Raw genomic sequence first — 27,853 nt, forward strand, 5'->3', positions numbered from 1 at the left:
TGATCTACAGAGAATGAAAAACCATGAGTTTCAAAGATGAAAAATCATCTGCTTCTCTATGAGACAGGCTAACATACCTCTTCTGTTAAAAAAAAAAATTAATAAATAAATAAAATAAACTATAAATATTTCTTGCATCTTTTTTGTTGGTTTTTCAAAACAAATAAATAACAAATATCACAATATCATTGATTCACATTAGTGCCCCCATAAGGAGGCACTAATATAAAGAAAGCAGCGATAGGGATACACAGATACTGTGTATCTAATAATGACAATCACTACCCAGATGACATATATTTTTTGGTATCCATAAGATTTATATATTTTTTGTGCTTTTGTTCTGGTGTGTAATTTTGTATATTAACAAAATGATTAAACTCATTAATCTAATAAAATAAAAAAAACTCAATATTTTGACATAAATAACCATATATGTTTAAAAACTATATGTTTACTTTTTTTTTTTACTCTTCCAAAATTGGACATTATAAACCTATGGAATATTTTCTCAAAATTACCTGTTTCTTTCCAAAAATTTTCTTCTTTTTTCATCTGGATCCTCTTCAGCTTCTCTTCTTCTTCTACTGTTTATAAATGAAATTACATTAATCTGGCAATTTGATTAGAACTCTATTACATAATTAAAAATTTCACATGTACATTTAAACCAAAAAAAAATAACATTCCTCTTCTGGTCATTTCTCATCTTCATAAGGAAATAGTTTATCATTATTATTTTAAATAAGCATGGAGAGGGGAAAATGAAATAATTGTGACACTGTACAATCTGTTGAAAATATATATGAAAATAACGATAGTGAAGTAGACTAAAAGGAAAAACAATGTATGTGCACATATGACGAAGTACAAAAAGCTTAGAGCAATGCCTACAGCAAAGATACAATGAGGATAAAATATTACATATATTTATTATATAAATGAAACATAATCATAAGTCAATTGAATAAATTCATATGGAATAAGAGAGAAATTAGTCGGAACACTAAATTAGCTGTATACAAGACAGTGTTCAAACCAGTTTTAACTTACGGATCTGAGAGCTGGGTCAGAAGTAAAACACTTGACCAAAGACTAGAGACGGCAGATATGAGAGTCCTGAGAAAGATTATAGGTGTGAACAGATGGCATCAATGGCAATATCATATTAAAAACGAGGATATTAGGAAAGAACTTGACATTGTCAGCATCCAGGAATGCATTAGCAGAGCTAATCTCAGGTGGTATGGTCACTTAAACAGAATGGGTGAGGAATGATTAGCAAAACAAGTGTTCTCTGCCAGGTTGGCAGCAAAACGACCCAGAGGAAGACCAAGATATAGGTGGATTGATGCGGTACAAAGTGCCTTAGACGATAGAAATATAAGATCTGATAATAATAAATTTAGTTTAATCCTTTATCCAAGTGTGTGCAAACAAAGTTTGCGCCTGAAAGTATCTTCAGGACTGGGGAAAAGTGGTACAACACCAGGCAACTCCTTGCAAAGGTGGAGCAAGCTACCAACACTCCTATCTCAGTGTCTCCCATAATGCAAAACATCTCCTTGCGGATATGTATAATGTTATGCATTAAGGGCAGGGCCACTACCCAGACTAGTTTCGACCTTTATTAATGTCTCTTCAGTGGGAGCCACGCCCAAGTGGAGATACCAAGGCAGAAGCATTAGCAAGGTCATCTCCTCATATAGGAGCTGCCAAACGGTGTGCCACCTTTTTATTAAATTATTCTGGATTTAGAGAAAGATGTTGAAAGTTTATTTTTCACTTGGTCAGACTATAATAAATTTAGTTTAATCCTTTATCCAAATGTGTGCAAACAAAGTTTGCGCCTGAAAGTATCTTCAGGACTGGGGTAAAGTGGTACAACACCGGGCAACTTCCCTTAATGCATAACATTATACGATGAAGGAAATATGTCTGATTCTTCAACCTTGGTATCACTGTGCCCAGATATAGGCACCAGGGTTTCTTCTTGATGGGGAGGAGGTGAAGAGGATCCAGAGACAAGTGACCAAGATGATAGCAGGTCTATGGAATGAACTTGATGAGAACAGATTGAAGATTTGTGGGTTGCAAAAATTGGTCGATAGGCAGAAAATGGGTGATATGATTGAGACATTCAAATTACTGAAGGGTTTCTATAAGATTAATCCAGAAGATATTTTTGAGAATAGGACTGGTGGTGGGAGGACAAGGGGCCATACATGGAAGCTGTACAAGAATGTGGTTACGAGGGGTGTTAGAGCTAGGTTTTTTACTTGGAGAGTGGTGAATGAGTGGAATAAGCTGCCAGAGTCTGTTGTGGGTGCTATGACTATGAATGAGTTCAAGGCGAGGTATGATAGATATTGTGTGAATGTCGAATAGTTGTTCTTGACATGATGTTAGGTCCTCCCTCGATGAGTCTGTCAACTCCTTGGAGTCACCCGGAATAATAATAATAATAATATTTTGTCTTGCTGTTTTCTGTCATATTAGATAGCTTCCAAAGTGCAGTCTCTCCTGACTTGCTACTATCTTTCTGCTGAACTTCCACTCTTGTTAGGTGAAATTCTGATATCATTAACCCTTTTCCCATTCTGTTCTATCTGTTCTCTCTGAGTACATAATAATATATCTTACTTTCTGTATCTATGACTGTACTTCCTTTTTGGTTAATCGAATCTTATCATCTACAATTTTTGACCGAAGTGAATCACTGCTGATGATACCCCCCCCCCCCCCCAACACACACACACCTCCCTTTTTGATATCTCTGGCTTTAATAAATGAACACTGTAAGATCTCCTTTAGGTTCACAGTTTCTCTTGCATCCTTTAATATTATCCTATTCTAACAGTGACCACAGAAACTACATTTATTCCTATTTCCCTTCCACTTTTCTCTTTCTATCCACATTAGGTGTACTTATTCTCCAATATAACACATCTTATATCCTTTATTCACAGATAAACTTTGGTTGCTTACACATAGAGACAGGATTTACCATGTTGTTACATGGTAAATCCTGTATCCATGTTACACACTGATAACTTAAGAATGTGAAAATTTCAGTTATCATGATGTAACAAATGAAGAAGTATTAAAAAACCCTGTAGATAACTAAGTAAGTAAGCTTGTTCCTAAGCAGATATCGTTAAGAGCCTTTGAAAGTAACGAATACAAAAAATTAAAAGAAAGAAAAATATGCTTGCATCCGAGTGAAAAATATTATTATTCAGGCCTCCATGGAGTCAAAAGACTCATCGTGGGAGGTCCTTCCTAAGAACATAAAGTCTGTCAAGACTCATCAAGGGGAGGTTCCCCCTAAGAAACACAAAATCTATCATACCACTCCTTAAACTCATTGACCGTTCTCGCCCTCACCACTCTATCAGGCAATGCATTCCACGGCTCAACCACCCTCCATGCAAAGAAACCACTCCTCACCCTCTTGCTCACAGTTTCCTTTCGTAACTTCCAGGGATGGCCTCTTGTCACCACTCCTTCCCGCTGTTCAACCAAGTGAAAGAACTCCCCAGTGTCAACCCTGTAACCACCTCTCAACAGTTTAAAAGTCTCAATCATATCACCTCTCCTTCTATCCGCCAAACTCTGCAGTCCACATTCCCTCAGCCGATTCTCATAACTATCCTTGTACAGTCCTGAGACCATCTTTGTCATCCGTCTTTGTATCTTTTCCACAGTTAATTTATCCCCTTCAAATCCTGGGGACCAAATCTGAGAACAATAATCCAAGTGTGGTCTGATCAGAGACTTATACAACGGAATGATAACCCTCTTATATGGCTGAAATTGTTTGTTGAACTAAATAATAAAAAGAAGGGAATTTTATTACAGTTGTGATATGATAAAATAAGGTTAAGTAAAGCAAAGAAGATTAGTCATGGGATTTTGTATGTGAGAGGCTAGTTTTTACACTTGAAATAAGATATTAAAGATTCAAGTTAATTCTTAGAAAATTTTGGAAAGGGGATTAATTTAGTATATAGATGACACAGAGGTTAGCTTAAACAAAAACCAAAGCTCAAGGTCATAATTCCCGAATTGAGACTTCGTCACGTGTCAGTCGCATGAAACGGACCGCATGATGTTTTGCCAGAAAAAACACCACTCTAATTGGTCAGTGAAATCGACTCCAGTAAGGTGGGAAGAAAAGAAATTGAAGAAGGTGTCGGTAGGGGGTCATCGTATAAAAGGGTTAGGAACCCCTCCCAAGGGGGCTTTTTTCCTCAGAGGTTTTTCTTCACGAGTCTTCGGATAGGTCTCACGCGGTTTTCCTGAGTGATGGTTAGGAGTTTTCTCCGTCCAACACAATAAGGAAACAAAGTGTGCAGGATTTCGATACCGTGTTCCTATTGAAAGAAATAAGGGACGCTGTCTAGTTAAAAAGAAAGAAGATAATGTCAGTGTGTTTCATCATCCAGTGATCATAACGAGAGAAAGAAAATTCTATAAAGAAGTCAGTGCCCACGTAGTGAATTTCACAGCCATAGAATAGATGATCCTATGTACCTTGATTGAAAAATGTAAGGTAAAGATTGTGAAAGCCCATCTTAGTGCCAAAAGAACTTAGGAGTGATAAGTTATAGAATAGTTCGTCCTAGGAAGGTAAAATATCGAAAAAAGGTAGAGACAGTGTAGAAGACCCAAGTCAAAAGGTACTGTAAAATCTCGTGTCAATTCAAATCATTTGTAACTGTAGTCATTGTTCAATTACTGAACAGTTGAAAGGATTAATGAGAATTATACTAGGACTTTAGTACATGTCAAACTAGAATAAAAATGAGCTCGTTACTATTAATTAATACATATTCATGTAGAGATTCATGCATGTACATTGTGTTTTAATTAAGAGAGTTTTAAAGGTCAAAAGTGTGTATTAGCTCAACGAAAGGATAATTTTAATCCATATTGTCTTAGTGAGAAAATTAGAGTAACTGATTATATATGTCCTAGAAAATACAGAATTATAGCGTGATCAGACCAGTAAGGGGTTAGACAAAGGATCAACTAGTTCTAGAATTATACTTGTTTGTATGAATAGAATCTGTTATGGCAATATGATCACAATTCTCATGTAGGATCTTAACCTAATACTTGTGTTTAGCTAGTGAAAATTTGTATTATATATTCTTAGTATTGAATTGAGTTTTATTTGATAAAGAATGAATTGTACCATGTTTAAGAGTTCAATAAACTTTTGTTCATTGAAAATACAGTTGTCTGAGATTGCCGCTCAATGCACCACTTGTAACAATATACAAACTTAATCACGCGGGGGGGGGATTTTGTTAAGTTACGAGATAAAGGTCACAACTGCATATTAGTTTCACACTCAGACATATTTTGGTAATTGCCCCTTGTTTTTGAATTTTATATCTTAAACTAAACGTCCTGAAAGGCGCAGTATAAAATAAATATTTAGGGACACTAAGGAAAGAAGAAGCTTGAATATTTGTATTTGGGTGATATTTGGGTGATATCTCGTATATAGATAAGATTTGGATAAAGACAAATAGAGTTTCACATGTAAGGATAGTTGAAAGCCTAATAATTGCAAATTGGGACACAACAATGTGTAACTAATTAGAATGCAACTAACTGGCAAGTTTAATTTTATTTCTAACCAAGTGGAAAAACTATCTGCAACAATCTCTGATCCTGATTAATTTAATAATAATGTGATACACCTTTCATTACCTATGCATTAATTCAATCATGGTATCTTTTCCAGGGTGTAGTTCCCAGCAATATGCTTTTCCACAGAAGTGGGATCCAATAAAACAGTCTTGATCGCTGCATTCTATTAGATGAGATGCTGACAAACTATGCCTGCTGCCTATTATTATACGACCTGTGAGCTAATGATTTTTAAATGAACTTCATGACAGAATCATGAAATTGCTGTTTCACATTCACCATCCATAGAGTAACATTAAGGTGATGCTCCCATTCCCAATTGTTTGCATATTTTCTATTGCCTCTTTCATGTTGCATGCATAGTTGCAACAATGACTTATGTTACACTCTCATTGAGTTCATTGACACTGTTACAGCTTGCCCTTGCAGTGCTAATTTACAAGGTTTTGGGCATCACGTGTGTCATGAGTTTATGCTGGTGAATATTGGGACTTCATCATCATCAAATTCCTGCCATGTACCTTCAAGGGGTGTACAGGATATGATAGTACTAAATGAAAAAAATTACATCATTATTAATTTCCTATCTACAATTCTCCTCCAAATCAGTCTGTTACTTGTCAAGACTCCAACATTATCAGATCTTATATTTCTATCATCTAAAGCACTTTGTACCATATCAATCCACCTATATCTGGTCTTCCTCTGGGTCGTTTTGCTGCCAACATGGCAGAGAACACTTGTTTTGCTAATCTTTCCTCGCCCATTCTGTTTAGGTGACCATACCACCTGAGATTAGCTCTGCTGACGCATTCCTCGATACTAACAATGTCAAGTTCTTTCCTAACATCCTCGTTTTTAATATGATATTGCCATTGATACCATCTGTTCATGCCTATAATCTTTCTCAGGACTCTCATATCTGTGGTCTCTAGTCTTTGGTCAAGTGTTTTACTTCTGACCTAGCTCTCAGATCCATAAGTTAAAACTGGTTTGAACACTGTCTTGTATACAGCTAATTTAGTGTTCCGACTAATTTCTCTCTTATTCCATATGAATTTATTCAATTCACTTCCCACCATACCAGCTTTGCTCATTCTGTTGCCTATTTCTATATTTAATTTACCATCTTCAGTAAAAATCGTGCCTAAATAGCTGAAATGTTTTACTTGTTCCACAGGTTCTCTATTCACAACACAGTTGACATTTTCAATGATTCTGCCTATTTTCATTGTCTTTGTCTTTTTATTGCTGACCTTCATACCATATCTATTAGAACAGCTATTCAATTTAGTCAGATAATCTTGCAGACTTGTAGCTGATTTATTTAGAAGTATAACAGCATCCGCATAAAGCAAAGAGCTGACATTAACATCTCCAATTTTGATATCATGTTTAATACAACTTTCCTTCATAATGTGATTCATATAGATAATGAATAACAGAGGGGATAATGTACATCCTTGTCTCACACCAGATTTAACATTAAACCATCTTCCTGTACTTCCTTCAATTCTAACTGCTGACTTACAACTCAAATAAAGACTAAGTATTGCTTGATATAATGCCCCATTGACACCATATAACTGCAGTGTATTGAATAGCTTCTCTCTTGACACCTTGTCATATGCCTTTTCCAAATCGACAAAACTTAAATACAGACCTTTGTTATATTCCCATGATTTCTCCACTATTTGGCATAAAGTGAAGATCTGATCCTGACAGTCTTTATTTGACCTGAATCCAGCTTGTTCTTCACCAAGCTTTTCTTCCACAATTCTTCTCAACCGTTTCTCAAGTATACTTACATAGATCTTGCCAGGAACACTCAGTAGGGAAATACTTCTGTAATTCTCACATGCAGTTTTATTTCCCTTTTTATATATGGGTACTATGAGAGCTCTACTCCAATCATCGGGAATTATTCCCTCTGTCCAGGCTTTCTGAACTATGCAGTGCAGCCACTGTAAGACTCCTATACCACCTTACTTCAGTATTTCTGGTCAAATATCATCTACTCCTGCTGCCTTTCCACATTTCAAGCCTTTGATGGCTTTTTCTACTTCAAGTATGGATATGTATTCCTGACTGCATCCCTGGTCAGTGTTTTTTACCACTGTGCTGTCATCACTGCTTGTTTCATTTAGCAGTTTTTCAAAGTAATTACTCCATACTTCAAGGATATCTTTTTCTCCCATTTTCATGTCACCTTTATCATCTCTAATTCCTTTTACAGCACTCTTTCCTCCATTCTTAAGCTTCTTCAATAACCTCCATAATATTTTGCCACTTCTTGATATTTATTTTCTATATTCTTGCCAAAGTCCTCCCATGACTTTTGTGACTTTTGTTTAGCTAGTTTTACACACTGTTTAGCATTCCTGCATTTGTCTCTATATTCTCTAAGAGCACAAGCTGACTTATTTGACAGGAACGTTTGGTATGCTTTCTTCTTTTCCTTCACTCTTTAACTTCCTGTGTCCACCAGGGAGTTCTGATTTTTTTATCCTTACAGACAACCTCACCACATGCCTCTCTGGCAGAATCAATCAATGTTTTCTTCAGAGTTTGCCACTGAATCTCCAAGGTTTGATTCCTGTTCTCAAACTCTTTCATTTTTTCTTCAATAATCTTTGTGTATTTTAGTCTACAGTTCACATCTGAGAGCTGCTCAACTTTTATTCGCTTTAAACTTTCTTACATGTTATTCTTTTCAATATGAAATTCAATTTTATCCTGCTCAAGACTAAATGATCACTTCCAATTTCAAATCCTCTGTACACTGTGGTGTCCTGCACCAGGGAGAAAACATCACTATCAACAATAACATAGTCAATGAGACTTTTCTTATTCCTAGCCTCTTCTCTCCATGTGAATTTGTGCACATTTTTATGTTGGAACATGGTGTTAGTAATAACCACTCCATGTCCTGAGCAGAAATCCAACAGATATTTGCCATTATTATTAGCTTTGCTCTTTTCTCCAAATTTTCCCAAAATATTTTTGTATGTCTCACAATCATTTCCTACTCTGCTATTTAGATCCCCAACAAGGACCAACTTTTCCTTTTTCATTGTGTCAGTTGCTTTTTCTAAAGCCTCAAAAATTTCCTCCACTTCTACCTTAGTAGAACCTTCTGTGGGACCATAGGCACAAATAAGTCTCATTGTCCAGTTCCCCATTCTCATATTTGCCCACATCACTCTACTTGAGACTGACTGCCATTCAAGAAGATTAGCCTCGTATTTTGTGTTGAATACTATGGCTACTCCTTCTTTTCCTTGATTGTCATTGCCTGAATATAACATTTGTATTCATTGCTCAGAAAGATCTCACCAGTTTTTGTCTTTTTTGTTTCAGTCACCCCTATTATGTCGATCTGGTACTTATCTAATTCCTCAGCTAGCTCCACATTTCTTTGCCATTCAGGCTTCTTACGTTGATAGTACCGATGTTTAACTCTGGTGATGTTGAGTTGAGGTTTGTTTTCAGATTTGTTCCAGTAGCTGACTTTTCGCTGTTCGTCCTGGTTTCCTGGCGAAAACAACGGGGGCCTTGTTTAACCGGGCGACACCCCAGCCGGCATGAAATTTTGTCATGTTGTACCATCATTTTTTTATTTTGGTTTAACCAATAAGAATACAATTTGGTCGGCTAAATCCCAAATTGCCAGCCCATCCTCGTTCGTTCAGTATCAAAGTAGATACCCAACAGGGTGCACCACGAGAAGGTGAGGATTGGACATTAGGTCAGAAGCCCTGATCAGTTCTCCGCATTCCTTTAAAGGCTATGTGGAGGTCTCCTCTCAGTTATACAGCTTTGACTCTTAAGCACCCCATATATTGGGACATATTGGTTTATATTCATACTTGGCAACTCAGAAAAGACATTTTCAAAGATGAAATAAAATCTTGTTACAGATCAATTTCTAATTTTCCAAAATTTTGATTGCATGCAATTATGTTCTGTATTTTGTGAGAAAGCAAAAATTTCCACCATGTTATTATTATTATCTTATATATCTTATAAATACATGGCATCCTGGATTTTACCTCTTGGCTCATTAAGCATAAAATATTTACTATCTAGCACTTCTCAGTAAACGTTTGCTGACCCCCTGCATTTGATAATTGCCTATCATGTATCTTCTACTGACATGGCCTTTATCTGGGTCCTTCAGTGGATGCTTTTCTCTGATGAGTAATTCTCCTTGTCAGCAGGGTTTGCCTGTCAGAGTGGAACTATTACTGAGTATCTTGGAGTGATCAAGAGTTAATGAGTTAATATGATCCTTTCAGTCAATCATTGAGGTTAGAGTGATCTGAAGAATAACCTAGTTTCTGGAGACAACCCTTTACTTATACAAAGTCAAAACTAATCTGGATAGTGATCCTTCCTATAATGCATAGCAACATACACTTCTACAAGAAAGGAAGTCTTTGCATTATGGGTTACTAAGGTAACTGATTTGAAGTCATCAGCTCCTATATACAAGTAGCCCTAGCTGTGAAGATACTTTATTGGCTTACACTTGGATAACAGATTAAACAAGCTTATAATTTCTTGGTAACTTTAATTAGTATATATTTTATAGGTTTAATAATTCACTTCCCCATGAGCTCATGCAGCACTATCCAAATTTCCTTATAACTATTGATACCATAAGAATTATAAACACGTTAACACAAGAATATTTTACTGTTTGCCAAATATTTCAGTCTGAAACTAACAGACTATCCTCAGTTGCTTGATAGGAACAGTTTTTACAAGGTGGAATACAACAATTGATCATTCAAAAGTAGAATGAGCCACGTGATGTTACACTGCTAAGTATTAAAGAGAAGTAAATTTCATTAGAGTGATGAATAAATTATAGGTATTAATTCACAATTTCATAATCTTAATTTATAAATTCAATTAAAGATAACATTAGATTAATGTAAGAATTAAAGGTCTCAATTAAAAAAAATTTTTTTTTTTTAAATTGAGATTGAATGTAGTGGCCTCTTTAATGCATAGCATCATACATCTCCTCAAGGAGATGTGCTTTGCATTAAGGGTAAATACTAAGAATAGTGATCTTATTCCACCCATCCATATTTTAATGGATCATACAGTGATTCATCCATATTTTAATATTTATATACATATAAAATAGCTTGGTATCTTTAACGTATATTATATCCATGGTAAAAATACTTTCTACATCTGTCTCTCATCCTGAGATTTTTATTTTATTATTATTATTATTACGGGTATCTCCATGGAGTCAGTAGACTCATCGCGGGAGACCCAAACTAGCAAAACAATATCTGTCATATCTCTTCTTGAATTCATTTACAGACGAAGAGCTCACAACTAAGTCAGGCAATGAATTCCACTCATTCACCACCCTCCAGGCAAAAAACCTTGTTCTGACACCTTTGTTAACCACACTCTTCTTTAATTTCCAGAGATGACCTCTTGTTCTTCCATCACTTTCACACAGCTGAAACATTTCCCCTGCATCAATCCTATAAAAACCTTTTAGTAATTTGAATGTTTCTATCATATCCCCTCTTCTTCGCCTATCAACCAATCTCTGCAATCCACAAGCTCTCAATCTATCAATGTAGGGAGCATATTTTATATCACTCACCAACTTGGTCACTCTTCTCTGAACCCTCTCCACAGCCTCCTCATCTCCAAGGAATCCAGGTGACCAGACCTGAGCACAGTAATCCAAATGTGGAAGTATCAATGCTTTATAAAGGGGAATAATAACCTCTTTATCTCTGGATGTCAGTGTGTTCCTCAACAACCAAGTAATCCTATGTGCAATCTTGGACACCTTAGCAATGTGTCCTCTGAACTTCATCTCCCTATCTACCAATACCCCTAAGTCCCTAGCCTCATCAATCTCTTGGAGTACCTTTCCATCGATGTAGTACACAGCTGGTAATCTTTTAATCCCAAAATGCATGACTTTACACTTTTCCACATTGAACTGACATCCATTTTCTTTTGCCCATTTTACCAGCTTATTTAAATCCTCCTGCAAACTTTCAACATCAGCTTGATTTTTTATTGCACTACACAACTTTGCATCATCAGCAAACAACTGAATATCTCCCTTTAAGCCGTTTCCTATATCATTTATATACAAATTAAACAACATTGGCCCAAGCACAGAGCCCTGAGGCACACCACTGGTCACCTGCCTCATTCTGGACTCGACTCCTCCATACACCACCTTATGGTATCTCTCCCTGAGCCATTCTCCTATCCATATCACCAATTTAATATCCATTCCCATCTGCTCCAATTTGCGTAACAGTGTTCTATGGGGTATCCTGTCAAAAGCCTTAGCAAAATCCAGAAGTACCACTGTGTAGCCAGTTCCTTTGTCCAACTCAGATGTTATTCTATTATGAATAGTTAATAGATTGCTAAGGCAGGATCTACCTTTAACAAAACCATGTTGGCCTCTATAGAGTATCATATCCTGATCCACCCATTCTTGAATTTTGTCTTTAACCAACTTTTCCAATACTTTTACCACTACTCCTGAGATGGTGATTGGTCTGTAATTCAATACCGCAGTTTTAGAGCCACCCTTATGCAAAGGAACCACTTTGCCTAACTTCCACTCCCTAGGGACCATACCAGAGTTCAAACTTAAGTTAAATATCCAGGTGAGAGGGGTTGACAATTCATTTGCACATTCACGCAACACCCGAGCTGATATTCCATCTAAGCCTACCGCAGTGTTTGCATTTAAGTTTTGCAATATATTTAATACCTCTGATTCTTTAGCTTCAATTCTCGCATTAGGTATTGCTGTAGGTATAGAGATATCCTCACTTGGGTGATAGACTTTTGAAAAGTGATCACTCAGTAACTCGACTATTACATCTGATTTTGTCACCTCAATACCATCAGCACCCACTAAGGTTATCCTTCCGAAGTCATTCTTCCTCTTACTTGCCACATAGCGGAAGAACTCTTTGGGATTACCCTTGATCTCTTTGGCTAAGGTCTTCTCATAATCTGATTTAGCTTTTCTTACTATGCTGGTAACTTTCCTAGCTTGAGCCTTGTACTGCTCATGGGTGTCCTGATCGCCTTTCTCCTTGTAAATTCTCCATAACATTTTCTTTTTTTGCAGTTCAAGCTTGATACTACTGCTCATCCATCTAATGCCTGCCTTGTTTGACCTCCTAACCATGGGGACACAATCTGATATTGCTTTCCTCAGATACCCGCTGATTTTATCCCAAGCACTGCTAACATCTTTCCCTTGCAATATGTTCTGCCATGGGATGGCTGCAAGCTCACTCCGAAGCTTGTTATAATTGCCTAACCTGTAGTTCCGTACATACCCCTTCTTAATAGAAAAATCCACAGATTTTGCAACCTCCCAAGTCAATACCACATGATCGCTTTCACCAACTGGAGGTAACGAGGACACCTTACTTATGCATATAACCTCTGAACCAATAACCAGGTCCAACACTCTCACACCACGTGTCCCTTCAGTTACGTGCTGTTTCAAGTAATTATCTCGTAGAAGATGTATGAATTCCATTTCCTTTTTGCTACGTGATATTTCCTCCTTCCAATTGATATCACCGTAATTAAAATCCCCCATAATAATCACCAATCCTTCACTCATTGCACTAAGTTGCTGATGCATGAATTCAATATCTCCCCCCGTACTCCCTGGCCTATAGCAGCATCCAACTGTATATTTGGTTGCGTTGGTCGCTATTTCGCACCAGACTGCCTCAAATGAACTCTTATTTACATGTCTATCATCATGATATACTACTTTCTTTGGCTGCAACACATCAGCTATCATCAACAGTACTCCTCCCCCTGTTCTATCTTCTCTATCCTCCCTAAAAATAGTGTACTCATCACATTCAATTCCAGTGACCACATCTTCTGCTGACAGCCAAGTTTCACTAATGCCTACAACTTTTGGTGAGATTTCACTGACTAATGCCAAAAATTCTTCTCTCTTATTTCGAATGCTTCTAGCATTGGTACACAAAAATTGCAGATTCCCTCTAGATCTTGTACCGGCTTTAGAACTGATATATAAGTCATTAACTACCGTAGTCCTATGCCGATTTTTATCCCCTCTCTTCTGCAATTTATTCAGCCTATAAGGATCAATAAATACACAATCAGTGCTAAAGTTTCTCTCTCTTACACTCAACCTTTTCAATATTAGTTTCCCTGCCCAATAACTTCAACCTGTTCAGAAAACAATAACTTCTTCAATCGCTTATGTCCTTCCATGTTAAGATGCAGTCCATCTCTAGCATACAACTGCCTTTTTCCTTCAAACACACTCCAAACATCAACAAACTCCAGACCTCTTTTTCTGCACATTCTTGCAATCATATCATTCATTATCATTGCTCGTCTACTTAACTCGTAATTGTCAAAACGAGGCAGCACACACACTATTCTCCCATTGACACTTTTCCTCTTCACAATATCTAATAATGTTCTTAAATCTTTTCCTACCCGATTTATACTACCTCTCAGGTCATTCGTACCCACCATAACTATCATCTTGTCTGCTTCATGCCCTCTCTTTATTGCTAAAGCCACTCTTTCTATTGTCCCATCAGCCCTCATGCATACCACTCTCCATACCCTTAATCATAGAATCACCATATATTTTACTACTCTTAACTTCATTCAAGTCCACACTCATGGACTCATTCTCTACACTATTCAGCATGACTCTCCCAGCTTCATTACTCAACTCTCTATTACTTACCCCCCCCACTCTCACTACATCTCATTTCTTCTAGGCCACTTGTGGTTTTATTATATTGACTCACAATCACTCCCATACTATTTATTACTGAATCATTCACCAAAGACTCACCCATATGTAATCCTGTTCTAGTTACTTCAGCTAAAGTAATCTCTATAGTCCTAATTTCTCTGTTTAACACATTAAACTCCGCTTTAACTTCCAGTATCTCCTTACCGATCACTTCCACTTCCTCATGAAGAAGATGAAGGTCATTTTTCATTTTCATAAACTCCCGCCGAAGTTCTTCCGCTACGGTCCCGATGTCAGCTTCCATTCCTAAACGCTCCAGCCTATCCCGACACTTCTCACATACGTCGACATTTTCGTTCTTTTCATTTTGCCAGACCGACCACAGATCCTTCACATTTTTCGGTGCATACATATAGCAGTCTCCGCAACACATCCATTGCGAAAAATCCAACGCTGAGCCGGCCTTTCTTGTAGTAGTAGAAGTCCTGCGCGCCGCTGACGTACGTTTCTTGTTGGACGCCATCTTTACACGTTGATATAGTGAAACAAACGGCAGTGAAAACACAATATATACAACACAGTTCTAAACAATAATACCACTGAAGGACACTTGTTTCTAAGCGATACACAATTGCAGCACAATTTGTGACAAAAAGCCACACTATATTTAACTTTAAAAACACGTTTTCTAGACTAGCTAAACTCGACCGCCACATTTACCAAGGACACTCAATTCATTTCATCATTTAATATGGTCAAGGCACCTTATGGTAACTTGTTTTGGTAAAATATTTATAAGCTCTGTATTACTTAAACCTTGGTATTTCTAAACCTGGCTCACACTGATGAGACCTCAATAAAGGTCGAAACCGGTCTGGGTAGTGGCCTCTTGCCTTTAATGCATAGCATTATACATCTCCTCAAGGAGATGTGATTTGCATTAAGGGTAAATACTAAGAATAGTGATCACAGCTTATTCCACCTTTACCACAAGTTACACTACGTGCGGAGTCGCCCAGACTTGCATTACTTGGAGGGGAAAACTTGACTTAATTGTCTGTTTGTTACTCGGGAAATGGATTAAAACTAAGTTTATATTTATATAAATATAAAATAGCTTGGTATCTTTATATTATACCCAAGGTAAAAAAACTTTCTACACCTTTCTATCGTGTCTGCATCTAAACATCAGCTCATCTAAAAGGGAATTTAATTTCTTCAGTTGCCTGTTAGTGGGTTCATGATCAAGTTCTTGATATGTTGAGCGATCTCGAAGTAAAAGAGAAATTTTTCTTCTGTAGTTTGAAGAATCCATAATTACTGTCGCTTTTCATTTGTCTTCTTTAGTGATAACAAGGTGACTGTTGCTTCTTAAGGAATGTAGCAATTTCTTTTCAGAAGGAGATATGTTGGAAGGAGGAAGCTTGGCTTTAAGTAGCGCAGAAGCAACTTCTATGTGGAGAGAATTAGCCTTTTCACTTTAGAGATGACTAAGGTTCCGTTCGATGTTAACAGGAAATCTAAATAAGGACTCTTTTTAGGGACTACAGCAAAATCATGTCCTTTTGAGAGGATGAGTGTTTCGCTACTCGTTAAAGGGGAACCGGACACTATGACAACCCAATTATCTGGAACATGGAAAGGCTTGATTTGTCTAGAAATAAGGACATCAAATTTGCAGTTTAGATCATTATTATCATTACGGGCGACTCCAGGGAGTCCTTAGACTCATCGAGGGAGATGTTGTTTCTGTTTTTTATATGAACGTTGTATTAAGCGTTTAGCCACATTATGTCAGAAAGTTGTGGGTCTAAGTTAGTGGAGATGAGATCAGCAACTTGACGAATGTTAATAGCAAGATCTTGTTTAGTTGCTCTGAGTTGATAACATAGATTTTTTGAGCTCCAGGAGATTTGATGGTTTCTTTTATCTTAGCGAAGTTAGGAATGATTAGGTTATCATGGCATTTTTTCAGAAAAATGATCCTTGCTCATAACTTACCTTATATTACAGACAGTTTACCTATTTTATTGGATTTTTTGATAAAGTTTTCCCCATGTAGGAACAGAATTCCATTCTTGAGACACACTTGTGACATTAAGTTGAAATATTTGGCAAACATTAAAATGTTCTTGTGTTAATGTGTTTATGATTATTAACTTAATGTCACAATAAGTGTCTCTCAAGAATAATTGATACTATAAATATAACAGTATATGTGAAATGTACTTACAGAAAAAGTGATTATGTTAAGCCATTTTATTTCAGAAGTCATTTAATACTTACCCAGTCCCCCCATGTCTTGTTGTGCATTGTGATGCACACACTGTTCCATTAACTGTTACTCTGTTTACAGAATTTTGTGCTGTAACTACTTGAATAGTTCGAGAAGGTGAAGATGTTTCTGAATGAGTTGAAGAACTGTGAACAACTGCTTTATGATTTAATGAAAGTGCTTCTTTTAATTTCTACAAAGAAACAAAAATTTATGAACTGCAATTCTAAATTTTAAAAAACACATAAATATAAGTTTATTAATATATGATACTCAACTTATGCAATAGTATGCAATTATCTAACTATAAACCATCCATATGGATGGTTTATAATTAGATAATTGCATTATCTAATTATATCTTGATTAGATAATTGCATTATCTAATCAATAACAACAAAATTATCTAACTATAAACCATCCATATAGATGGTTTATAGTTAGATAATTTTGCCTCTTTACAAGGTCTGGATAAGACCTCACTTGGACTATTGTGTGCAGGTCTGGTCTCCTGATTTCTGTTGTGATTCTAATACAGTGAAGAGAGAGAGATAGAGTGCAAAGGAGAGCATTAAAAATTATATCAGGAATGTGGAATACTGATTATGAAGACAGACTGAGCATTTGTTGACTGCAAACACTAGCAAACAGGAGAAAGAGAAGTGATATGATTGAGACTTACAAACTTCTGAAAAGGGTCATAGAGGATTTCAGGTGATGAAATTTTTATTTTATGGAGCTTAGGGAAAGATCAAGAGAGCATCCTTGGAAGCTGAGAATGAATCACATTAAGACGGGTAAGATCTAGATTTTTCTCTCATAGAGCAGTGCATGATTGGAATGGATTGCCACTGGATGTTCTGTATGCAAGCAATGAATAAATTCATCAACATAAGAAGCCTGAATGGCAAAGAAATGGAGCTAGCTGAGGAATTAGATAAGTACTAGATCGATATAATAGGGGTGACTGAAACAAAAAAGACAAAAACTGGTGAGATCTTTCTGAGCAATAAATACAAAATGTTATATTCAGGCAATGACAATCAAGGAAAAGAAGGAGTAGCCATAGTATTCAACACAAAATACGAGGCTAATCTACTTGAATGGCAGTCAGTCTCAAGTAAAGTAATGTGGGCAAATATGAGAATGGGGAACTTGACAATGAGACTTATTTGTGCCTATGGTCCCACAGAAGGTTCTACTAAGGTAGAAGTGGAGGAATTTTTTGAGGCTTTAGAAAAAGCAACTGACACAATGAAAAAGAAAAAGTTGGTCCTTGTTGGGGATCTAAATAGCAGAGTAGGAAATGATTGTAAGACATACAAAAATATTTTGGCAAAATTTGGAGAAAAGAGCAAAGCTAATAATAATGGCAAATATCTGTTGGATTTCTGCTCAGGACATGGAGTGGTTATTACTAACACCATGATCCAACATAAAAATGTGTACAAATTCACATGGAGAGAAGAGCCAAGGAATAAGAAAATTCTCATCGACTATGTTATTGTTGATAGTGATGTTTCCTCCCTGATGCAGGACACCAGAGTGTACAGAGGATTTGAAATTGAAAGTGATCATTATTTAGTCTTGAGAGGGATAAAGAATTTCATATTGAAAAGAATAACATGTAAGGAAGTTTTAAAGCAAATAAAAGTTGAGCATCTCTCAGATGTGAACTGTGACTAAAATATACAAAGATTAGTGAAGAAAAAATGAAAGAGTTTGAAAACAGGAACCAAACCTTGGAGATTCAGCGGCAAGCATCGAAGAAAACCCTGATTGATTCAGCTAGAGAGGCATGTGGTGAAGTTGTCTGCTAGGATAGAAAAATTAGAACTCCATAGTGGACACAGGAAGTTAAAGAGGCAGTGAAGGAAAAGAAGAAAGCATATCAAAAGTTCCTGGCAAATAAGTCAGCTTGTGCTCTTAGAGAATACAGAGACAAATATAAGAAAGCTAAACAGTGTGTAAAACTAGCTAAATAAAAGTCATTGGAGAACTTTGGCAAGAACATAGAAAATAAATATCAAGAAGTGGCAAAATATTCTGGAGGTTGTTGAAGAAGCTTAGGAATGGAGGAAAGAGTGCTGTTAAAGGAGCTATAAAAGAGATGATAAAGGTGCATGAAAATAGGAGAAAAAGATATCCTTGAAGTATGGAGTAATTACTTTGAAAAACTGCTAAATGAAACAAGCATTGAGGACAGCACAGTGATAAAAAACACTGACCAGGCATGCAGTCAGGAATACATATCCATATTTGAAGTAGAAAAAGCCATCAAAGGCTTAAAATGTGAAAACGCAGCAGGAGTAGATGATATTCGACCAGAAATGCTGAAGTATGGTGGTATAAAAGTCTTACAGTGGCTGCACTGCATAGTTCAGAATGCCTGTACAGAGGGATGAATTCCCAATGATTGGAGCAGAGCTCTCATAGTACCTATATATAAAAAGGGAAATAAAACTGAATGTGAGAATTACAGATGTATATCCCTACTGAGGGATATACATCTGTTTATCCCTGGTAAGATATATGCAAGTATATTTGAGAAGAATTGTGAAAGAAAAGCTTGGTGAAGAACAAGCTGGATTCAGGTCAAATAAAGACTGTCAGGATCAGATCTTCACTTTACGCCAAATAGTGGAGAAATCATGGGAATATAACAAAGATCTGTATTTAAGTTTTGTCGATTTGGAAAAGGCATATGACAAGGTGCCAAGAGAGAAGCTATTCAATATGCTACATTTATATGGTGTCAATGGGGCATTATATCAAGCAATATTTGAGTTGTAAGTCAGCAATTAGAATTGAAGGAAGTACAGGAAGATTGTTTAATGTTAAATCTGGTGTGAGTCAAGGATGTACATTATCCCCTCTGTTATTCATTATCTATATGGATCACATTATGAAGGAAAGTGGTATTAAACATGATATCAAAATTGGAGATGTTAATGTCAGCTCTTTGTTTTATGCGGACGATGTTATACTTCTAAATAAATCCGCTACAAGTCTGCAAGATTCACTGACTAAATTGAATAACTGTTGTAAGAGATATGGTATGAAGGTCAGCAATAAAAAGACAAAGGCAATGAAAATAGGCAGAATCGATGAAAATGTCAACTGCGTTGTGAACGGAGAACCTGTGGAACAAGTAAAACATTTCAGCTACTTAGGCACGATTCAAATCAGTTTTAACTTATGGATCTGAGAGCTGGGTCAAAAGTAAATATTTGACCACAGACTAGAGACCGCAGATATGAGAGTCCTGAGAAAGATTATAGGCATGAACAGATGGCATCAATGGCAATATCATATTAAAAACGAGAATATTAGGAAAGAACTTGACATTGTCAGCATCCAGGAATGCGTTAGCAGAGCTAATCTCTGGTGGTATGGTCACTTAAACAGAATGGGCGAGGAAAGATTAGCAACACGAGTGCGCTCTGTCAGGTTGGCAGGAAAACAACTCAGAGGAAGACCAAGATATAGGTGGATTGATACGGTACAAAATGCCTTAGACGATAGAAATATAAGATCTGATAATGTTGGAGTCTTGACAAGTAACAGCCTGATTTGGAGGAAAATTGTAGATAGGAAGTTAGTAATGATGTAAATTTTTAATGTAGTACTATCATATCTTGTACACCCCTTGAAGGTACATGGCAGGAAATTGATGATGATGTATGATAGCTGGCCTCCCTTGATGTGTCCTTGACTCACTGTAGGTCTCTTTTAAAAATAATAGTAATATTTTTATTATTCTCCCATCCTTCCTCTAATTTGCTTTCCACCAGGCTTTGTTGCGAATGTTTGGTTTCTGATCCTCTCCTAACCCATTCTTTTTACATGTCCAAGCCATCTTGATCTGCAAGCTCGAGTTAGTAGTGGGGATCTATAGAGTCGATATAATTCTTGATTATATCATCTTTTCCATTCACCTGTTGTGTTATTGCTTACAGACGCATGGACTTTTCTAAAAATTTTATTTTCAAAGAGTATCTTCATCTGTTATGCTTCTAATTTCTGCTCCATATTAATAATGGATCTAGCGATTGTTTTGTATATTTCAACTCTGCTTAAGAGAATTTGGGATAATAAATGTAGTTAATGCATTGTGAATCACATAACACCTCTTACATGACATTCACTATTTGTTTTTTAATATTGTACTTAACTGAACGTTACTGTAATTATAACATCCCGATTCCAGACTATTTAGACCTAACAGCAGAAAAAAAAAAGCCCTAGAGAGTAAACATGCAGTTGGAAATGTTAATGAGGCAGAAGTGGAAAAAGATAAGTATCAATATAAATTATCAGACTATTTGCTTTAAATTTCAAGGGAGTCTAGTTAGATTAGATTGACTGTGGATAGTTTAAGTTTTGTGGTTTTCGCTGTTTAGCATATTATTTTTAGTATATCTTTTCAGTCTTCTTTGTACAGAGCATCTATAATGGCAGCCACTGTAATTCTGTTTGCTGATACATTATCAACCAGCCAGCCCCCATTTAAGGACTATATTTTGCACAGTATACTAAAAGAATTTCTGGCATGTTTGTATCCCAGCAGTTAGGAATGTGACAGGTAAGAGAAGAGACCAAGGAGAGCATGTATAGGAAATGAGGATAGCTCAGCAACATGGATATCAGCATAACTAACTTCAGTAGTGGCCTGTCAGAAAGAAACAAGTGAATGCCATCAGAGAGGGAGACATGTAACATGATCAAGAGCGAAGAATAAAAGCATCATGTGGAAAGAGACATTATAGAGCATAGCAGTATATTTCATAGATGGCAATGATTTAGTTGGTGAATGTCAAGCAAGAGTAGGTTGATTGGAAAGAGAGAGAAAAAATTACTGAAAGAGGAAGTGGAACATATGATGAATGAGTTCAGAAGAGTGAAAGAAGAGAGAGAGAGAGAGAGATTTGCAAAGGAAAGTATCAGAAATGATATCAGGATTATGAATACTGATGAAGATAGAGTGAGAATTTGTAGACTGCAGACACTAGCAAACAGGAGAAAGAGAGGTGATATGATTGAGACTTACAAACTTATGAAAAAGGTTATACAGAATTTCAGTAGATGGAATTTTTCATTTTATGGAGGGTGGGGAAAGGACGTGAGGGTATCCATGGAAGTTGAGAATGAATACTGTCAAGAAGAGGGGGTTAGGGCTAGAATTTTCTCTCATAGAGTAGTGCTTGACTGGAATGAACTGTTTGGATGTGTGTGCAAACAGTGTGAATGAATTCAAGAACAGGTATGATAGCTGGTGCAAATAGTATGGCCTTCCTCAGTGAGCTCCTGACTTGCTGGAGGCCTCTCTTAATAATAATAATAACAAGCACTGATTAAAGTCATCCTTCCCTTATCATCATCATCATTCTTCGTCGTCATTACAATAAATCACTTATGAATTTACTTTAGCTTGTTAGCTGATTTTCTCAACTAATCTGATTTGGTTTTCTTACATTAATAGTTACCCTTCACGCCTGCACTCTGTACTGCTCACGAGTATGCTGATCACCTTTTTTTTTTTTATATTCCTTTCACAGTGTTTTTTTTTTTTCAGCTCATGTTTCATATTGTTACTTATCCACTTAAGTCCAACTTGGTTTATTCTACTGACTGTTGGTGTGCTGTCTGATACTGCTTCTCTCAAACAACTTCTGAGTACCTCCTATGCACTAGTGACATTCTTTCCTTGTAGGGTCTAAGCCATGGCACTGCTCCAAGCTGCCTTCTAAATCTGTCATAACTACCAGTTTTGCAGTTCAATATAAAAAATTATTGACTAAGAATTCAACTTGTTTAGCAATCTCCAAGAACAAGACTGCACGATCGCTTGCAGTCTTGTTCTTTGGAGATTACTTGATCTAATGCCATTACCAGATCTAGCCTAGTGTCCTCCCTGACATGCTGTTTCAGGTAATTATCCATTAGTAACTATGAATTTCATTTCCAAATTGGCATGCACCCTCCCACCAGTCAATGTATTCACAGTTATAATTGAAGTCATCCATAATAAATGCACTCACATCAGATGGCCTCAAATGAACCATTCCCCTCAGACCTCAAATCATCCTTAATTCTATTTTTGCCCCCCCCCCATGTATTTTATTACTTTATTCCTTCTATCCTTCCTGCAAATACAATTCCAATACATTCCATCTTATAACTATATGAGATACTTGTCAATCAGCTCTTCCTGAGGATAGAAGATCAAATATTTTTGACCTAGTTGAACTGAAAAATGCCTCAAACTCCTCTCCTTTATTTGATACTTCTGGAATTCATGTACATATAAGTTGTATACATTTCCACATTCCTTTGGGATCGCAGTTATCCTTGTGTAATGTTACCATCATTACAAACCCATTTTCATATCTGAAACGTTAAACTGCATTTGGCATTGCTCATCATTTCTGTACTGAGCATCATTTTTCCAAGCATTGAAGCCACATTTGATTGCAGTGGTTGGAAGTGCAAAACCCGATTTTTCACTTCCTCTCATTGAATAACACTCTCTCCAAACATCTAACTCCAAAACCAATTAAATGCAGTTCATCAATCAAGTGCACTTCGCACTTCTATAAGATGCGCACTATTCCTCCTGTGCAATTTTCACAATGACTCTTTAGCTATTGTGGCCCTTCTTCACAATTCATTCCTATCATACAAAACCAGCAAACTCACAATCTTTATTATTATTCAGGCCTCCATGGAGTCAAGAGACTCATCGTGGGAGGTCCTTCTCAGGAAACACTGTCTATCATATCACTCCTTGAACACATTTACCGTTCTTGCTCTCACTGCTCTCTCAGGCAATGAATTCCACGGTTCAACCACCATCTACGCAAAGAAACCACTCATCACCATCTTGCTCACAGCTTCCTTTCGTAACATCCAGGGATGGCCTCTTATCATCCCTCCTACCCGCTGTTCCACCAAGCAAAAGAACTCCCGAATGTCCACCCTATAACTGCCTCTCAACAGTTTAAAAGTCTTGATCATATCACCTCTCCTTCAGCAGTCCACATTCCCTCAGCCGATCCTCATAACTGATAATGTACAGTCCTGACATCATCTTTTTTATCTGCCTCTGTACCCTTCCCACAGTTAATTTATCTCCTTCAAATCCTGGGGACCAAATTTGAGAACAATAGTCGAAGTGTGGTCTGATCAGGGTCTTATACAACGAAATGATAACTCTGCAGGTCAGCGTCCCTCTCAGTATTTCAGCAATCTTCTGGGCTACCTTCACCACCTTTGCAATATCTCCTTGAATTTCAGTTTTCTATCAATCATCACCCCGAGATCTCGTCTCCCCTACTTCTTTCAGTACAGATCCTTCAATCAAGTATGCAGCCTTCCATCGATGTATCCCAAACTTCAAAACTTTACATTTTGCTGCATTAAACCGACACACTCCTAATCATTTGCCCATCTGCTTAGTTTATTCAAATCCTCTGGCAGGACCACTACAAATCCATTGACAATGTCATTAATATAAAGGTTGAACAATACAGGTCCCAGTTCTGAACCTGTGGAACCCCACTTGTAACCTTCTGCCTCTTTGATATTACCCCACCATACACAACCCTCTGATACCTATCAGACAGTAAATCCTGAATCAAGTTGACTAACCTGACATTTAAACCCATGTGCTGCAACTTAAATATCAGCTTATCATTTGGCACCCTGTCAAATGCCTTTGCAAAATCCAAAAAAATGGCAGTATATGCCTTTCCCTCATCAACTGCTCTTGTCACTTTATTATAAACGGCAATCATATTACTAAAGCAAGAGCACCCCCTTAACAGATCCATATTGATTCTCACAGATAACATTACTCTCATCTGCCCAACACTGTATATAGCCCATCACTAATTTCTCCAAGACCTTAACAACTACTGATGACACACAAACTGGCCCATAATTAGACACTTCCAGTCTGCTACTGCCCTTATGTAACGGCACTATCTTACCTTCCTTCCATTCCTTGGGTATCTTTCCCATAGCCCGACTTTTATTGAAGAGCTGGGTCAACGAAGCTGTCAGGTCTTTAGCACATTCTCTCAAAACCCATGGTGAAATACCATCCAGTCACACAGCTTTACTGACATCCAGAGTACTCAGTATTTGGAACACACTCTCCTCTTGCAGCTATAAATCCTGAACCTGCCCTATCCCTTTAGTATTAAAACCTTCTTCTCCAGGATGAAATAGTCCAATAAAGTGCTCATTGAACAACTCCACCATATCCTCGGCATCAGTCACTCTATTCTCATTTTTATCCCGCAATGTCATTCTTCCACAATCATTTCTCCTCCTACTGGCCACATAGCTAAAAAATTCCCTAGAATTTCTTTGGATCTTACTACCAATCTCTTCTCATATTCCAGTTTTGCCTTCCTCATCATACTAGTCACTCTCCTGGCCTGTGTCTTATATTTTTCATGCATCTGCTCTTCACCTGTCTCCTTATATCTCTTCGATAGCCTCTTTTTCGCATGCACTTCCTGTTTAATATTGTTTCTCATCCACTTTCCTCCAAATTGTGTCCTTTTCACTTGTGGAATATAGCATACTATTGCTGCTAACAAATAATATTCCTTCACAATTTCCCAAGCACTAATGATATCCATGCCTTCCAATTCTGCCCTCCATGGAACTGCCCCAAGTTGATATTATTACGGGTATCTCTATGGAGTCAGTAGACTCATCGTGGGACTATTATATATAAGACTATTATAATCACCTGCCATATAATTCAACATACGTTCCCTTTTCTTTGATATTACTGCATGTCTATTAATTTTCCAAGTCAAAACGACATGGTCACTCTCTCTCCAACCGTCATCTCTCCCATATAATGGGAGCGATAACATTTGGAAGCGATCAGTTATTATCAGCTCTTTTGATGCTATGATCAAATCCTGAACCTCTTGTTCCCTCTATTACATGTTGCCTAAGATATTTGTCCTTCAAGAATTCTAGAAATTCCATTCCCTTATTACTACATGAATTTTCCTCTTCCCAGCTTATACTGCTGTAGTTTAAATCTCCCATAACAATCATTCTTCTTGCACTTGCCTAGCTCAACTCCCTAAACATCTCCTGCTCCCCATCCTCTGCATGCTCCTTGGTTTGTAGCAACACTCTACTAAATATCTTGTCTTGGCCACTTCTACATCACACAATATGCTTTAAAACCTGTTACCATTCATTCATTCATTCATTAGTGTCACTGCCTTCCCAAGTCTCCACTCTTAGAGGACATATGTCATCACTCCACCACCACGTTTTCCTTTCCTATCCTAATGAAAAATGCTGTACCCTGCTACTTCTATTCCTGTTATTATATCATCTTCTGTCAACCATGTCTCCAAGATCCCAATAATCTTTAGCCAGGCTGATGCTATCAACGCCACCAATTCATCTCCTTTATTTCGGATACTCCTGGCATTAGTATAAAGCATAAAAATGACACTTCTTCTTACTTATCATTATCCCCCTCTAGACCCCACTCGACGCAGTGTTATCTAATGTCATCCCCCAAGCACCAATTCCCACAAGAGGCCACTCCTACTACCATCCACCCCTGGGAATTCTAGTTTCCATGCATTACACGCCGACTCGTTCAGAAAACAGTAAATCTCTCCAGATGCCTTCGTCCTTTCTCACTCAAGCGCAAGTGCTCTTTCGCATAGAGTTTCCATCTGTCCTCAAATGCCCTCCAAGCATCCACATATTCCAATCCTCTCTTCTGACACATTCTGACTATTATGCTATTCATTATTACTGCTCTTCCTCGGCTCATCACTATCATACCTGGGCAACACACACACAATCTTTCCTCTCTGTGTTTTCTTTTATACAACCTCAAGAAAGAATCTCAGATCTCTCGCTGCCCGATTTACATTGCCTCTCAAGTCATTTGTGCCCACCATCACAATCATTTCATCCATCCTTTCACCCCCTTTTAACTGCCATAGCCACACTTTCTATCGTCCCTCCAGGCAAATGTTCCTCTGGCATCCTATCTTGCACACCACGGATCATCGAGTCTCCATACATCACACCTCTTATCACTCTGTTCCTTGATTGCTCACCTGCATCCCTTACTTTCTCTCTGTGTTCCCCTATTTACCTGCTGTCCTGATATCACTCTATTCCCTGGTTCCAGCACTCCCGTGCATTCTTCTCATTTCCTGTCTCTGACTGTTTCCATTTTCCCCCTCTTCTATCATTTCCACACATCTCTCTTATTCCCTCTCTTCTACTGCTCCTCTTCTACCATTCCCATACCTCTCTCTCATTCCCTCTCTTCTACTGCCCCCTATTCTCTCCTCTTCTACCATTTCCATACCTCTCTCTCTTCTACTGCTCCTATTCTCTCCTCTTCTACCATTCCCATACCTCTCTCTCTCATTCCCTCTCTTCTACTGGTCCTATTCTCTACTCTTCTATCATTCCCATAACTCTATCTCACACCTACTCTGATTCGCCTTGCATTCATCTCTTCCATTCGCCTAATCTCATCTTTCATAGTTCTCATCTCGTTCCCAAGACATTCCACCTCCTCTTTCAGCTCATCCATCTCTCTCTGTAATCACTCTTGCTTACCTTACCATTCATTCTTCCAATCAAAAACCATCTCCGAAAACTTCCCAGTCATTCAAGCCTTTCCCACTCCCGACTCTTATTTTTTCATTCATATTTCACTCATCATTCTCTCCTATCACCCTACTCACCTTCCGACATTCATTTTCCATCCCTGACGCAACTATTTTGGTTATCGAAATATCTAATTCATTAAATTCCTCCCATTGCTTACATTTTGCACATATATGCACTCCCCCTTCTCTCACCCGCCACATATCCAACTCCTGGGACGCATGCATACCGCAAGCAAGCACTGCATTGAAAAAGATTTGAGAGTTGCTAATTAAAAAAAATAAATAAATAAATAAGAAGAGTAAGATAATAAGGCTGAAGCATGTAACAGTGGATTTGACTGTGGAAAAAAAAAGTTTTTTAAATGGTTTTAGCGTCTACATAGATATATTCATTTTAATATAAACTGAGTAAAAATCCGAGAATTATAACAAATTGAGATT

The 27,853-nt window shown here is 37.3% G+C and overlaps 1 protein-coding gene across 8 annotated transcripts in view; it reads right to left on the reverse strand.

The window, feature by feature from the left end:
- Nucleotides 1–27,853, reverse strand: part of LOC150101263 (cyclic AMP-dependent transcription factor ATF-2-like) — a 379,459-nt gene that overhangs the window by 100,755 nt on the left and 250,851 nt on the right. For all 8 annotated transcript variants that reach the window (XM_090400483.1, XM_090400482.1, XM_090400481.1 and 5 more), the window contains 2 exons: nucleotides 16,739–16,920; nucleotides 522–587 (listed from right to left, as the gene is read on the reverse strand). In XM_090400483.1, the coding sequence (XP_090256609.1) occupies nucleotides 522–587; nucleotides 16,739–16,920 (248 nt within the window). The remainder of the gene's footprint in view (nucleotides 1–521; nucleotides 588–16,738; nucleotides 16,921–27,853) is intronic.

The sequence above is a fragment of the Typopeltis vanoorti genome, chromosome 11 (assembly GCF_054136105.1).
Source record: "Typopeltis vanoorti isolate ZY-2024b chromosome 11, IOZ_Tvanoo_1.0, whole genome shotgun sequence".
Taxonomy (NCBI): domain Eukaryota; kingdom Metazoa; phylum Arthropoda; class Arachnida; order Uropygi; family Thelyphonidae; genus Typopeltis; species Typopeltis vanoorti.